Source organism: Lampris incognitus, chromosome 10 (genome assembly GCF_029633865.1).
Source record: "Lampris incognitus isolate fLamInc1 chromosome 10, fLamInc1.hap2, whole genome shotgun sequence".
Taxonomy (NCBI): domain Eukaryota; kingdom Metazoa; phylum Chordata; class Actinopteri; order Lampriformes; family Lampridae; genus Lampris; species Lampris incognitus.
In genome coordinates, this window is record NC_079220.1 from 8,670,689 (window position 1) to 8,686,505 (window position 15,817).

Here is a 15,817-nt window from a genome sequence, read left to right on the forward strand (position 1 = left end):
GAGCACCCGGTGTGTCCCTGTTTTTTAAAAGTGCCATTCAAATAAAGTGCATCATCATCATCATCATCATCATCATCACAACCATATCATTAGCTTATCGTTAATTAGCCAGGGGGGCGTTTCCTCTCCCCGGGAAGCGGAGCCCGCGTGCCCCGGTGCGAGGCGGGAAGCGGAGCCCGCGTGCCCCGGTGCGAGGCGTGAATCACAGGGGGCAGCCCAGTCCGCAGCCAAACCGTGGAAAGGCGTCTGTGAATAGGAAGCGGGATTACGTAATTTCCGCAGGCTCGGACCGGGGAAAGTTGTTTCCTGGAGTTGACTTCGGGGGAGGGAAGGGAAAGGAAGAGGTGGGGGGGGAGAAAGAAGAAAACCCAATTCCGATTTCCTCGCCTAATGCCTCGTATGAAATGTCTCGGGCGGGTCTCTGAAGACGTCTAATCCCCCGCTTTTCCCACCACCGGCTGCCGTCTCGACCCACCGACCGTGTTTGTGATGGAGCCGTCCGCCGAGACGACCGACGCCGAGAGGGACGTCGCAGGTAAACGGGCACCTTCGGCCGTTTCGTGCGCGTTGTTTTGGCGCCTAAAAGCGTCGCGTTTTGGGTCTTTCTCCCCGCAGCAAACACCGCTGCTTTAAACGGACACGGCTGCGTGTGAGATGCCCCCCACGGCGCGGCGGGCATGTCGCCGTTACCTCGGTGCTCAACAGGTGCCGCCGTGGAATCGCCCCCTGCGCTAGCTAGCGTCTCGGCCGCTTGCTAGCTAGCTGCCGTTTCACCAAACCGGCTAATTTAAGCCAACAAACGTATTCTAACGCCATAGCCAGAAATGACCTGTTAGCGTTGTTAACGACCTCTGTTATAACTAATGAGCGCTGCTAGCTGAAGGCTAACAGTGCCCCCCCCCCCCCAAGAGTGACAAGTGACCACAACGTTGAGCCACACGCTTCATTGCATGTGTTCCCTTATTCTCTCCACTCTGTTTCTTATCTCTATTCTGTCTCCAGTCTTAATAATAAAGGTTACTGACGCTTTAAACCAGTGTTTCTCAACCGGGGGTCCGCGGACCCCCTAGTGGTCCGTGGTGTAATTGCAAGGGGTCCGTGAAAATAAAATATCTTTAAAAAAAAGATCCTGACATTTATAGAAATAGGATTATTTTACTCAAATGTGACTTGAGACCTTTATCTACCTAAACTATAAAGGGTAACGGGACTTTTTTCTCTAATTACATCTGTTTCACAAGTGTAATTTATTGTATTTTAATAAGAGATCTCGCTCCCGTTTGCATTGTTAAAAGTTACTGCATAAGAATTCTGTTTTGTTAACTATATCTAAGTTACAACTGAAAGCTCTTATTTTTGCCCCAAAGAGTGAATAAATGCTATAATGCAATTTAAAATGCAGTTTCTACTGTTTCTACAAATTGCAACCCCCCTCCCCCAAGATCAGGTGGAGGGGTCCTCAGGGTAGATCAAAAATGCGCAGGGGGTCCAGGACCCCAAAAAGGTTGAGAACCACTGCTTTAAACAAAGCTGAAAAAAAAAACAGAGACTTTAACCTGCCTCAGAGGCTGTGGTAAGACACTTGCCCCACAGCAAAGAGCTTGGACCTACTTTGTTTTAAGGAGTGTGGACAGGATGCTGCCAAGATTTTGATTTTCAGTAAGCTGTGGTGTGGTGTTGCATGTGAATATGATGTAAACGTTTTATCAGTGCTGTGGCAACTTGGTGGCGAATTGGTTATCGAGCAGATTCGCTTCCCATCTTGCATACAACTAAATAATGGATGGCTGATCTGTTTATTTTTTATGAATGACTCCACAACCTCAGCTTTCATATAGCCAGCTATACTTTAACAACCGAGATTTATATTCATGTACCGCACAGCAAAAAAACACTACAAAACTGAAATAGAGTGGAGAATTTAGTTTCTTGCATAGTTATCACTGTGGGATCGACGTTGGTTTTGCTGTTCTCCCAGTGTATGACTAGTTACCTCCCAGTCTTCATGACGGCCGAGTGTTGATGAGGCAGGTTTTCAGTAAATGGGAAACATACATGAGGGGGATAAAGTGAGAAAGTGGATGACGTTCTTGAATAGCTCATAGTCAGCACCCGGCTATAAAGCTGATATAGCAAGGCTTTAAAAGTTCTTCTTGTAATGTGTGTTTATCATCTTTATTGCTGCCACGTATACCTTACTCCAGCTTCAAACTGCTACAAATGGCCTACCTGTAAAATCATCTGGGAATCATTCCAACTTATTTGTCCTTCTCAGAGGAGAGCCTGCAGGCTCAGCTAGCTGATTACCAAGCTCAGGCGGAGCACTGGCAAGGTGTGGCGACTATCTGTGAGCTGAGCAAACAGGAGGAGCTGACAGAGCTACAGAAACAATGTGACCAAGAGATCCAGTCTCTCCAGGAGGCACTGAGAGGTCTGTATGTGTGTCCATTTGTGTATTTACACAAGTGTGCAAGGGCACAATTTGTGTGCACAAATGGCCATGCCTGTGTGTGCTATTGACAGGATTTTGATGAGTGATTTCTTTTTACAAAAAAAAAATATTGCAGTGGTAGGTTAAATGAAGCCTTGCTAATGTGACGTGTTGAAACTGCAGTGTGTTAGAATTACTATGGAAACTTTGTGCACAAACTCCTAAATTTCTCTCCCTCTCTGTAATTATAAGTAAAGATCTAACCACTCAAGGGACTGTTCTGTAGCTAGTAAAGCAAAAACAGAGTTCAGGGTTTCCTCTAGATTTTTTTTCCAGGTGGAGTGGTGGGCTCCCCAAAGCTACAGGTGTTATCACAAAGGGGCTGTTGACTTGTTTATAGGTTACCTTAGTGGGGTGACCCACCCTGCCAAGAGAGTCATTGGGTATACACTGGAATTTTCCTGTGAGGATCAATTTCTTATCATTAGTATTGTTTCTGATATTTTAATAACTAAACTTGAATGTGAAAGCATCACTGCCCAACCATCACTGCTTACAAATAATTTATTCACAGGGGACACGGGAGGTCACGATACTGTCCATAAATTATTCAGCATGCACCCATCCTATTCAGTATGGCGCTCACAAGTCATCTTAATGATGCACCCATCCTCTTCAATATGGCGCTCACGTGTCGTCTTAATGAATTTAAATGTTTACTGTAAATACAAATGTAGCATTTCTGGAACTCGTACACATCGGATGTAATCATCACAAATATTGTCACAAAACTGCGAGAATAACAGTTTTATACAATTTGCGGTGTTAATCTACAGGTTGGAGAAGAGGTATTGTGAACACAAGATCACTGGTTTGCTCTGCTAGACTGAATGAGTCAAACAGGGCTGGGGAAAGTAAAAAAAGAGCAATGCTCTCCTTTCTCTCGCTACACTTCTGTAGAGATGCCCTTGCGTAATGGCCGGAAGGTCGCCAATTTAGACATTCCTGTTTCATAATTCTAATTTAGAAAATTTCCTAACTCTGAACCTCTCATGAAGCGCGGCATAATCTAAAACACAGCAGTAATCGCTGAGAAGGCAACTGTAATCAGGTTACACAATTTCAGAAATTATATTGGTGTGATAAAACTAATTTTTGTGATCCATGGAGGTATTTTAAAATTCAGTTCAGTGAATCTCATCAGATGCTCTTTAAGGTAAATGCTCAAGACATACTGTATAGTAGAACAATAGAGGCCCATCAGAGTGTCTCTGACAGTGTAACGTGTCCATGATTATTCCCCTGTTGTGTTGTCAGAAACGGTGGCGCAGTATGAGGCCAGGATAGCTGCTCTGCAGTCCGAGTCTGTGGATGGGATGAGAGCTAGCGGACGGACCCAGGTGAGCTCAGGTGTGGGTGTTTGTTACTGTGACTCCCAGTGTGTCACCTCACAACCTTCCTGCATGTTGCATCCTTCTCTCATTTCATATCAGTCATGCTTTCTCTCTCGTCATCTTTTGTCAAAATGAAAAGTTCCCATCCAAGAGGAAAGAGGTGCTCCATGTGTACACAAGGACACCTCTTGGAAAAAATGACTGCTTAAGCTATTTATATAAAGTATAGTGTAGGCAGGGATATTTTAAAACAATGTCTTTTATCTGATTAATGAACAGACAGGACACCAGTATCCAACACCATTGGAGAAAAAATGAACTGCCGAAAAGTATAAACACCAGTAAAAGATTTCTGCCTAATATTGCTAAATAATCATCAATCAAAAAACAAATTTAAATAATGCTCAAGAACATAAATTAGAAGGTCAAATTAGTCAAACAAAATAGAAGCGTGTATGTACTAAATCAAGGAATGGTGCCCAACACTGTAAATTAATCTGCCAAAAATTATCAATGAAATGTTTTATTTTAAAACAAACAAACAAGAGCAAATAATATAACAACCAAGAAAGGTAAGCCAAGCTATAAAATGAGTTGTGTAACAAGAGTAAAGATAAAATTAAATTGAATAATCCACATGGTTGTGGTTGAAAAGGGGCACAACAGGGATTAATTTAACTGCACTGTTGACATATTGCCCTTCTAGGTGATATCATGGCACATACTTTAGTTGAAACTGCACATGAAGTACATAAGGCATTATGATAAGAGGATTATGATTGCGTCACATGTCAAGGCGCCAGTACAAAGGAGTCTTGTTAAAAAGCCTGATGGCTTTAGTGACAATAGCTGTGGGGACAAAAAGTCCCCCTAAAACGGTCCCTGGTACGCCACGGCTGGAGCAGCGTGTTGCCAAAGATGTTGTGCTGCTTCGTCGGTTGTTATGGAGAGGAAGGGAGGTGTCAGTCATGATGGTCAGTAGTTTGGTTATGACCCTTTTTCCCCCTCTCCACTATGTCATGTGAGTCCACATTGAGTGGACTCATGTGACATACTCACGTGACATAATTTGAACACACACACGACGCATTAGCAAAACATGTTAGACTAGCTACTACAGACTGATCGAACATGTGTAAAAATTTGCTGTGTACATCATAGGACATAAGCTTCTCATGGAAAAACGGAGTTTACGATCTCCAACTCCGCCACTTCCATAGTTGCTTGTCCAGGAACAGTGGTTCAGAGGCAGCAGCAGATGGTTATATTTGCACCACTTATTAAAGTTCTCAACATGACCCATGTGCTCTGCCTTCTTCTGCTCATTGATACTTAATTTACTATCCCTAAATGATTAGAGTACTTCTAGAAATGCCATGGTGACTTAGAGACGTGCTGGGAGCCGGTTGTAAAGAAACAAAATCCAGAAAATATGATTAAGGTGCAAGACAGAGTAAACTGCTCCCAAAAACTCAGAAGATCCCATGTGCCCATGTGCTGCTGGCATGCCAGTTAATTGTAATTACTCTCAATTAGGCTATCAAATGCATGTTAGAATGTTATTGAATTATTATACAAGACCTTTGCTCACACACTACTACTACTACTACTACTACCACTACCACTACCACTACTACTACTTTTGGCTGCTCCCGTTAGGGGTCACCACAGCGGTTCATCCGTTTCCGTCTCTTCCTGTCCTCTGCATCTTCCTCTGTCACACCAGCCACCAGCATGTCCTCCCTCACCACATCCATAAACCTGCTGTTTGACCTTCCTTTTTCCCTCTTCCCTGGCTCACACACTTTGCTCACACAATGGTAACATTTTTTAAGATGGAGTTTTCTGTCTTGAGGAAACAACAAAACGAAGAGTGAGTATAAAATAAAATTTCTTTGTCTAAATTGATCTCTAGTATTTTTAATTAAACCCTGCTTTTACTCTGTCCTATAGACTAGTGGAAGGAAAGGCTCCATGAATGTGACAGCTGCCCGTCGAGAATCTTTGGAGCCCCTTACAATAAGCCAGCCAGAAAGAGAGAGGGGGGGGATGTCAGACAGTCCCCAAAGCCAACCGACAGAGCCTGAGGGGGCAGTGGAAGGAGAGAGGGTGGGGCTTCTCACTGAGGGCTATTTCTCCCAGCACTGTGATTCGGCCTCACTGTCCTCCTTCTCTTTGGACACACCCTCTCTGCCCAGAAAACCACCCCCACAGGAAGACACTGCTTCCTTGGTTTCAACAGGAACTCTGGTCCCGGAGGCCATCTATCTGCCACCAGCTGGCCACCGGCTGGTCACACACAGTGACTGGGATGCATTAAATGCTCAGGTCAAAAACACGATTATCACCACACTACAATTCAACCCAGAGATACTAAGTCAGAGTAACTATGACCTAACAAGATGTATTACATTATTCTTTATTAGTGCCTAAAATAACTTCTAAGTCTGTCAGCTCTACTACAAGCTTAACTTATTGGTTTGCATTTTTTTGAGTCCGTCCCCACACAACAAACTTTTGTCCCTTTTTAAACTACTACTACTACTTTCGGCTGCTTCCGTTAGGGGGCGCCACAGCAGATCATCCATTTCCATTTTTTCCTGTCCTCTGCATCTTCCTCTGTCACACCAGCCACCTGCATGTCCTCCCTCACCACATCCATAAACCTCCTCTTTGGCCTTCCTCTTTTCCTCTTCCCTGGCAGCTCCATATCAGCATCCTTCTCCCAATATACCCAGCATCTCTCCTCTACACATGTCCAAACCATCTCAATCTTGCCTCTCTTGCTTTGTCTCCAAACCATCCAACCTGAGCTATCCCTCTAATATAATCGTTCCTAATCCTGTCCATCTTCATCACTCCCAATGAAAATCTTAGCATCTTTAACTCTGCCAGCTCCAGCTCCGCCTCCTGTCTTTTCATCCATGCCATCGTCTCTGAACCATACAACGTAGCTGGTCTCACAACCATCTTTGTAAACCTTCCCTTTAACTCTTGCTGGTACCCTTCTGTCGTAAATCACTCCTGACACTCTTCTCCCCCCACTCCACCCTGCCTGCACTCTTTTCTTCACCTCTCTTCTGCACTCCCCGTTACTTTGAACAGTTGACCCCAAGTATTTAAACTCATCCACCTTTGTCACCTCTACTCCTTGCATCCTCACCATTCCACTGTCCTCCCTCTCATTCATGCATATGTATTCCGTCTTGCTCCTACTGACTTTCATTCCTCTTCTCTCCAGTGCATACTTCCACCTCGCCAGGCTCTCCTCAACTTGCTCCCTACTCTTGCTACAGATCACAATGTCATCCGCAAACAACATAGTCCACGGAGACTCCTGCCTGATCTTGTCCGTCAACCTGTCCATCACCATTGCAAACAAGAAAGGGCTCAGAGCTGATCCTTGATGTAATCCCACCTCCACCTTGAACCCATCTGTCATTCCAACCCACACCTCACCACTGTCACACTGCCCTCATACATATCCTGCACCACTCCTACATACTTCTCTGCAACTCCCACCTTCCTCATACAATACCACACCTTCTCTCTCGGCACCCTGTCATATGCTTTCTCTAAATCCACAAAGACGCAATCTAACTCCTTCTGACCTTCTCTATACTTCTCCATCAACATTCTCAAAGCAAACATCACATCTGTGGTGCTCTTTCGTGGCATGAAACCATACTGCTGCTCGCTAATCGTCACCTCTCCTCTTAATCTAGCTTCTATTACTCTTTCCCATATCTTCACATATGCCAGCCACTGAGGATGCACAAGCCAGTGCATTCTTACTGCCGGTCCCAAGTCCGGATAAATGGGGAGGGTTGTGTCAGGAAGGGCATCCGGCGTAAAGTCTTTGCCAAGTCAAATATTCAGATCATAAATAATATTCCCTTTTTAAACTAAAATGTCTAATAGTCACATACCAGGGTTGATCACACTACAAAGCACATCTGGCCCCCGTCTCCTTAAAAGAAAATTTACGTGGGGGCATTGCCACCTTACATTATGCCTTAACCAATCAGCACCATGAGCCATATGACACACATGGCTCATGTTTGAGCAAGTATGTGTTGGCTGTTATTACGGAAGTCACTACACTGCTAACACATTGTTTACCAGGTGATGATCATAGCCATAAGCAACTGCCTCATAGATCTTGTTTCTACTTGTTTCTTGACTTTATATAGCATACAAGAGTAAATTTGCCATATTTACATGACAGGATCTTCATCTGCTGTGATCCCAGTGAGATTTTCTCAACACAGTGTTAAAAACTGCATGTTCTGTCATTCAGTTAATCACTCGATAACCAAAGTCCCGGGCTACTGAAAACAACCCGGCAATGTCCAGGTTGACATCTGGCAAGATTCTTCATCCATTGCATTTTCTTTACTACTGAGTAAACTGAATTATAAATCATGTACCAATAATGTAACTAGTATTGGTTCAGAATTGTAAGTATTTATAACGCATATATGCAGAGCCAGAATAAATACCAGGCCAGAATCTTTGGCAATGAAATCATGTCTAAGGACAAAGACAATCATCATTTTCTTCTGGCAGTTTGATGTGTATTTTTCAGTGAATGGGGACCACACACCTAGCAGTCAAATTAAATCAAGCATCTCCATGCAGTAGCATGAAGACGTGGTCTTCGAACACTTCCACGCTGTTGCCCAATTAAACTTTTCTCGCAAGACTACTCACAATTTGACATCGAGGGAGTGAAATGGCAGTTAGAGACAACTCTCAACTCGTGTTGTGGTGTTTTGTGCAGGTGTCGGAGCTGCAGGGGGAGGTGAGTCGGCTGCAGGCTGAGAGGGAGGAGTTGGAGAAAGAGTTGGATAAACAGACCATCCATACACACAAACAGGTGGGCAAGGCTGCTGTGATTGTGGGTGAATTTGTCTCTCTTGTCTGTTTCTTTGACCACACAGACACACACGGTGTTACAGTGCCCAAATCTTAAAGACTGGATAACAACAGATGTGTTCATTTCATTGTCCAGGTATCATTACTTCAGTCTCAGGTCCAGACTTCAGAGACCGTCCTCCACGAGTTGCAGATGTCTTTCAGCCAATCACAGAAAGCCGTCCAGAGCCGGCTGGTGAGTGAGTTACTGTGCCAGATGTGTATGACTTAGTTTGGGAATTTCACCTACATTAGATCATACGATTGTTTTCAACTAAATGATAGTTGTTGTTTTTTTTAAGTTGGTGTAAAAGTAGAAAGATGGGTGGAGGAGACAGATCGAACCCTCTGTTATTTTGTACGTTCTTCTGGCAGGATGTCACCAGGACTTCTTGTGATGGTGCACCAACTTCTATATCGCAAAGCCAAGGTTACACTCAGACTATCTTTTATACGTAGCCCATTTATGTCAGGGTGTCGTACAATGCTGCTGTAGATAATGACTTTTTCTACAGAGTAACTGAGTTGTAATTGATAAACTCTGGTTCATAATTTATGATGTCATGTGAGGGGCTGATCCCAATTAAATAATCATAAATGCAAAATAAGTTAGTGAATTGTCTCATTTCCAGACAGTCTGATGGCTCTATGTGTGTAATTGTAAGTTTTCTGTGTTTGTGGAAAGAGCATGAATCCAGTGTTATCCCTTTAACAAAGAATTTGTGACATGTAACCTATCAACACTGATGAAAGTGCTGTGTATACACACATCTATCGTGTGTTTGTGTGTTGTTGTTGTAACTAATATGTGTATTCAGTTGGAGGAGGTCTTCAAATCTGCCTTTGCGTCTCGTGTGTCTAGACAGAGCTGTCCCTGTCGCAGAGGAAGATGTGCAGTGAGCTGTCTAGACTAAAAGGAGAGGAGATTGTGGAGGCGGGACTAGACACTAACACAACTCTCTCAGCAACACTGCAGGTGCGGAAAATATCAGTTAACTCAAAAGAAATTTCATTTTCTGTCTTAACATATCACGTGGTTTCACCATCTGCCATAGTTGTGTATACACCATCTCGTTTATTTAAAAAAATCTGTTTCCATCACCCTTTATCATACTTCCTCTTTTTTGAAATGTCAACTAGTCCACCTCAAGCGAGCGTAACAACTTGTTTGTGATATTTAGGACCCCCCCCCCCAATTCTGGTGTTTCCATTCCTTATGCATAACTTCAAATTTCACATAAAATCAGGTTGATGTGGGGTGTCCGGATAGCATGGCAGTCTGTTTCATTGCCTACCAACACGGGGATTGCTGGTTCAAATCCCCATATAACATCCGGCTTGGTCGGACGACCCTACAGACACAATTGGCCGTGTCTGTGGGTGGGAAGCCGGATGTGGGTATGTGTCCTGGTCGCTGCACTAGCACCTCCTTTGGTCGGCGCCTTTTCAGGGGGGAAGGGGGAACTGGGGGGAATGGCATGATCCTCAAACGCGGTACGTCCCCCTGGCGAAACTCGTCACTGTCAGGTGAAAAGAAGCGGCTGGCGACTCCACATGTATCGGAGGAGGCATGTGGTAGTCTGCAGCCCTCCCCGGATCGGCAGAGGGGGTGGAGCAGCGACTGGGATGGCTCGGAAGAGTGGGGTAATTGGCAGGATACAAAAAAAAGAAAAATCAGGGTGATGTTATCATACCTAATGTAGCATGTGTAGATGAGTTGCGTGGAAGGCTGAATGGTACGGGCAACACATCCCTTTTAAAAGCTCTACATTTAATAAACCGCCATGTCATTCAACACTCAATCAATATAGAAAACCATCTATACTGATAAACTTCCAGTAATAAGTGACTTGTGTTGAGGAAAAGAAATGGACTATATCCAAATCTGAATTTTGCTTTGAAATATCATTAAATTTATTTTGGTTGGTTATATCGTGTGATGGCTGGAAACGGATGAGCCGCTGTGGGGGCTCCTAACAGGAGCAGCCAAAAATAGTAGTAGCAGTAGTATATAGTGTGATGGCTGTGGGAGAATGATAGAGTTGTCATTGTTTTAGAGTATACATAAGTGTAGAGATTTTACTTGACCTCGTGTGTGAACATCGCTCCACTTCAGCGAGTCTTTTTAGCTATGGCTTGTAAATGAATGTGCTATACTATGAAGGAACAAAAAAAAAAGCCCCTCGGTTGTCTTTGTGACAGTTGCCGTAAAAGACTTTGCTGAAATCCCAAAATTTACGCTGTACCACTTTTAGATTTCACTCAAACAACGTCACACTCAACACATTCTGGGCCAAAAGTCAGTTCTTTAAATATAAATGGTCAGACTGAGCAGGTTTATGTTTCAGGTGTGTTTACTCAAGAATGTTTATAGAAAAACTAATGGCTGACATACTTTATTGACTTTGGCCTACAGGGGGCGCACTGTGAAGAGCGCCTTCGGATTGAGATAGTGAACCTGAAGGAGCAGTTGGACACCCGGACAGAGGAGAGCGGTATCTCTCACTTTCCTTTTTTCCTTGTGAAAGACTAAAGTTTTATTTGGTCACTTTTCTGAACCACTGAAATTTACTTAAGCATTTCCACCTCATGCGGCGGCACGGTGGTTAGCGCGGTCGCCTCACAGCAAGGAGATCCTGGGTTCGAGCCCCGGGGTAGTCCAACCTTGGGGGTCGTTCCAGGTCGTCCTCTGTGTGGAGTTTGCATGTTCTCCCCATGTCTGCGTGGGTTTCCTCTGGGGGCTCTGGTTTCCTCCCACAGTCCAAAGACATGTAGGTCAGGTGACTCGGCCGTACTAAATTGTCGCTAGGTATGAATGTGGGTGTGTATGTCAGCCCTGTGGGATGGCCTGGCAGCCTGTCCAGGGTGTCCCCCCACCTGCCACCCAATGACTGCTGGGATAGCCTCCAGCATCCCCGTGACCCTGAGAGCAGGATAAGCGGTTCGGGTAATGGATGGATGGCCGGATGGATTTCCACATCATTTTTTTCTGATCATTTTGACCCTTTTAACTGGCCAGTGTAGTTTGGTTAGTATTCCCCTTGGATACCAGTGGAGACTATGAACTACACACTGTCCTGTCAACTGGCAAAATATCAATATATCCCTTCAATGAGGTCTTGTCAGCTAATTTAATGTTGCCTCTTTTCTTTCTTTCTATTCCCATCTGCACCGCCCATAAAAAGAAGTTTTAGAGGGTGAGTGAACAAGACACAGTGCACATGTCATTTTGTTTGTCTAAATCAGTGTGCAGTTTCCTTTGGTGAGAATTTCAGTTTGTTTCATCACTTTATCCATGTGCCTCAAGTGAAGAACTTTTGATGTCAAAGTGTGTGTGTGTGTGCGCGCGCGTCTGTCTATTTGTGTTTATCTATGAGAGGCCATATAGGCCATATTCCATACTTTACCTCTCACATACCACCACCACATGTGAAATCCTCTCACATACACATGTGAAATGCTCTCACATACTACTGAAATTCCTCTTACATACAACTATTGCATTTCAGTAGTATGTGAGCATTTTCAGTAGTGTATGTGAGAGGTAAAGTATGGAATATGGCCTATACAGCCTCTCATACTCTCCTGACATGTCATGCCAAGGCAGGCTTATACCACACAAAGTAGACCATACTACTACCTCTCATGATCACTTTCAACATTCTAGCCATGGCAGTACTGTGCTACGAGAACTCACACAAGAGAAATCCCAAGTAAAACAAGCAGGCCAGACATTTGGGGAAAAAGTATAGTTTTATGAGCAGGAAGCTCTAAAAGTAAACTAAGAGTGCATCTTAAAAGCAGGTCTGCGGGTGTCTGGGTAGCGTAGCGGTCTATTCCGTTGCTTACCAACACGGAGATTGGTGGTTCGAATCCCCGTGTTACTTTCCGCTTGGTCGGGCGTCCCTACAGACACAATTGGCCGTGTCTGCGGGTGGGAAGCCGGATGTGGGTATGTGTCCTGGTCGCTGCACTAGCGCCTCCTCTGGTCAGTCAGGCGTGCCTGTTCGGGGGGGAGGGGGAACTAGGGGGAATAGCGTGATCCTCCCATGCGCTACACCCCCCTGGCGAAACTCGTCACTGTCAAGTGAAAAGAAGCGGCTGACGACTCCACATGTATCGGAGGAGGCATGTGATAGTCTGCAGCCCTCCCCAGTAATTGGCCAGCTACAACTGGGAAGAAAAAGGAGGACCCCTCCAAAAAAAGGAGGTCTGCCTGTGTGCATAATCTGAAAGAGAGAAGTTTGCTCAGTTGAGCCAGAGGTCACAAAGGCACACTGTACCCATGCCTTTGATTGTTCATGTTAGTATGACTTACCTTGGTTGGACATGTGTACTGACTGTCTTTCCTGCTACAGATGCTAATCACCTTTCTACAATTAACGCTTTGTAACGCAGCCAGAGCTGCTGCAGCTCAAAGCAGATCTGTGCCTTTGAGGAAGAGCTATGATGCCGTTCTCGGCATTTTATAAACTCCTATTATGTTGTTTAGTGGGCGGGCGCTTATTAAAAGATTCAGGAAGTGCAATATCAGAATTGTATTTTTTCATTTTATTAATTGTACGATGTCTAATCACTAACTTTATCATGGTCAATATGTAGTCTCTAACCTAATCAAGGGAACTACTTTGCCATTTTATCTAACTTTCCTCTCATTCTATCAGTGCCCAAGTGATCCAATGTCCAGTCTTTGTAACAGACATTATCCATAGCCCGATAGTGTCATATCTTGTCCCTGATTGTATGTCTTCAGTGCAGCTATCCAGTCTGAAGACGGAGACGGAGAGGATCCAGGGCCAAAGGGACCATTTGCAGGCAGAGCTGCTGGCCTGCCGCACCGAGCTTGAAGCCCTGCGGGTCGCACTTTCTCATATGCAGAGCAACAGCAAGGCGCTTAGCAGTGACAAGGTGACTGCGGCTGGCACCTTAGCTAGCGCCAACTGTCATGCACGTATACTGTAGATGCATACCCAGTGTCTCTCACAGGCCTGTTAGTTTCTTGAGGTCACTTTTGACATATTGGTAGGGGGGAGATAACAGACTCAAATTGGAATGGGCTGTCTTATGTATGCTGCAGGAACCATTGTACATGTATGTATTTTAACTTGAGTTTGAGGAGTCCATATGTGGTGCAGCAGTCTGATACTGTGGTCAAGTGTCCACAGGACATTCTGCCGCTTCCACAGGAGGGGGAAGTTGGGAGTCTAGGATTCTGAACTGCTATTGAAGATTTGAATAACGTGACTGTTTTGTTGTGGTTGTCAGGTGACATTGCAGCATCAGTGTCTTGAGCTGAGGAGCCAGGTCATTAGTCTGCGCTCACAAATCGACACCAGCCAGACTGTGCAGAGAGACTTTGTCCAGCTCTCCCAGGCGTTGCAGGTGGGCCTCACTTTCTTCAGCCCCCCTCCTTGGTTTAGGTAGATCATCTTTAGATGTAACTGGATTACATGATGTCTGTTGTCCTTTCTCTCTCTCTCTTCCCTCTCTTCCTCCGCAGGTGAAGTTGGAATTAATCCGCCAGGCTGAAACACTTGAACAAGTGAAGGAAATCCTGGGAGAGGGACTCTGCAAAGATGAGCCTTTGTCCACAACGTGAGTCTCAGGGTGCCACATTGGAATCAAAGCCACCAAATAAAATGAGGAATTACAAGAGTGATCAATAACAGTCAAGCGTGCATTACCAAAGCAACACAGAATTTGGACAAAACGGCAGAATGACCACTGGGATTGTTGTTGCTGCTACTCTGGCTATTGCTTTTCTCGTGACTTGGGGGGATGGCTCAGTTGTTCTTAAACGGTTTTTGTTTGCTGCAGAGATACGTGAATTTGACGACCAAACCACTGCTCACTGACCAAACAAATACTTAGACGGGAGTGTTTGATAACAAATATTTCTGTGACACTGTATTAAACGACCTCACACTACCTTTTTTCTTTGTACCTGAGATGAAAATATTTGTGCATGCACATTTTAGCCTTTTTTATTATTATCATAATATTATTATATATTTATAAAAGCGACAAGTGGAACCAGCAGAACACTCGACACAGTATAATGAATCTCTTTGCACTGTACAGTTAATGAACAAGATGCATAAATTGACATCCATGTACCTATGCAGGAGTATTTTACTTTCTCTTTGTGACCAAATACAAAGCCATTTAGAAGTGATGAATCATGCTGCAACGATGAAGTCACATGTCTAATGATATTTATGAAGTGGTAACGGCAGACTTGATGACTGTTATAGTTGATATGAAACTGACTACGCAAACACTGGCTCAAAGACTTACATGAGCCGCAGGTCAGATGTAACGCTACTTTCTATTCTATAGCATAATAATATATCATTCTTTACTCTTTCCTGTAAGAGCTCTTAACCACGGTTCATACAATATTGTGAAAGTTGGTTGAGAAGAAGCCGCTTGACTCTAAAACATATCAAGAAATGTGAACCGTCATTATATTTGTGTTAATGTATATTGAGAAAATTCTCAGTCTTTGGGTATTAAGCTTATGCTCATAGCCAAACGACACGTTATTGTAACCAATCCTGTTTTACACAGAGTAAATCTCACTCCACAAAATGATTGGCTGAGAGTCATTTCAACCGTGATGTTTATTGCACATCGTGTGTGGCCTCATCTCTGAAATCACCCACACACAACTTTTAATACCCGCTGATGCCAAAATTCAACATAACATATAAAAATATGGCAAAAAAAGCCATTAGTATGAAATTAGACATGAATCCTGATCCTCTCTGAACATGTGGTTGTTGCCGTCCTGCTTGTACAACAGCTGTAAAAACCAAGTTAACAGCTTTTCAACTTTAGCTACAGACTGACAAGCTACAGTAAAGGTAGGGAGAGACCCACTTATTGCCTGAAAAGGTATAAAAGCAAAGGATGGTGTCAAAGGTCGAGACTTATAATGTTTTCCAGACATTCAATCAATGACACACTGTTTTAAGATGCTGTATTAAAAAGCAACAGGAATCGGTCCAGTCCAGTTTTGATGAACACCATCACGGCTATGAGGACCGACTTTCCTACAACCCCTGTTTTAAAA

The 15,817-nt window shown here is 44.0% G+C and overlaps 1 protein-coding gene across 2 annotated transcripts; it reads left to right on the forward strand.

Moving 5' to 3' along the window:
* Positions 1-333: 333 nt before the first annotated feature.
* On the forward strand, positions 334-15,325 carry rabep2 (rabaptin, RAB GTPase binding effector protein 2). 2 transcript variants are annotated; one of them, XM_056288735.1, is made up of 12 exons: positions 334-535; positions 2,276-2,431; positions 3,749-3,831; positions 5,779-6,153; positions 8,609-8,704; positions 8,840-8,938; positions 9,605-9,718; positions 11,159-11,237; positions 11,928-11,939; positions 13,496-13,650; positions 14,008-14,124; positions 14,243-15,325. In XM_056288735.1, exons 1-12 carry the CDS (start codon positions 490-492, stop codon positions 14,339-14,341), a joined length of 1,431 nt encoding a protein of 476 aa, XP_056144710.1. In that variant the 5' UTR covers positions 334-489; the 3' UTR covers positions 14,342-15,325. The 2 variants fall into 2 exon arrangements, with proteins under 2 accessions (XP_056144710.1, XP_056144711.1); XM_056288736.1 differs by lacking the exon at positions 11,928-11,939.
* Positions 15,326-15,817: the final 492 nt, after the last annotated feature.

Bases quoted from the DNA above. Each gene is read 5' to 3' on its own strand.
- rabep2 (XM_056288735.1), top strand. From the start codon at position 490: ATGGAGCCGTCCGCCGAGACGACCGACGCCGAGAGGGACGTCGCAG. The intron at 3,832-5,778 runs GTGAGCTCAGGT...TCTGTCCTATAG, and splicing joins GAGCTAGCGGACGGACCCAG to ACTAGTGGAAGGAAAGGCTC. The intron at 9,719-11,158 runs GTGCGGAAAATA...TTTGGCCTACAG, and splicing joins CTCTCTCAGCAACACTGCAG to GGGGCGCACTGTGAAGAGCG.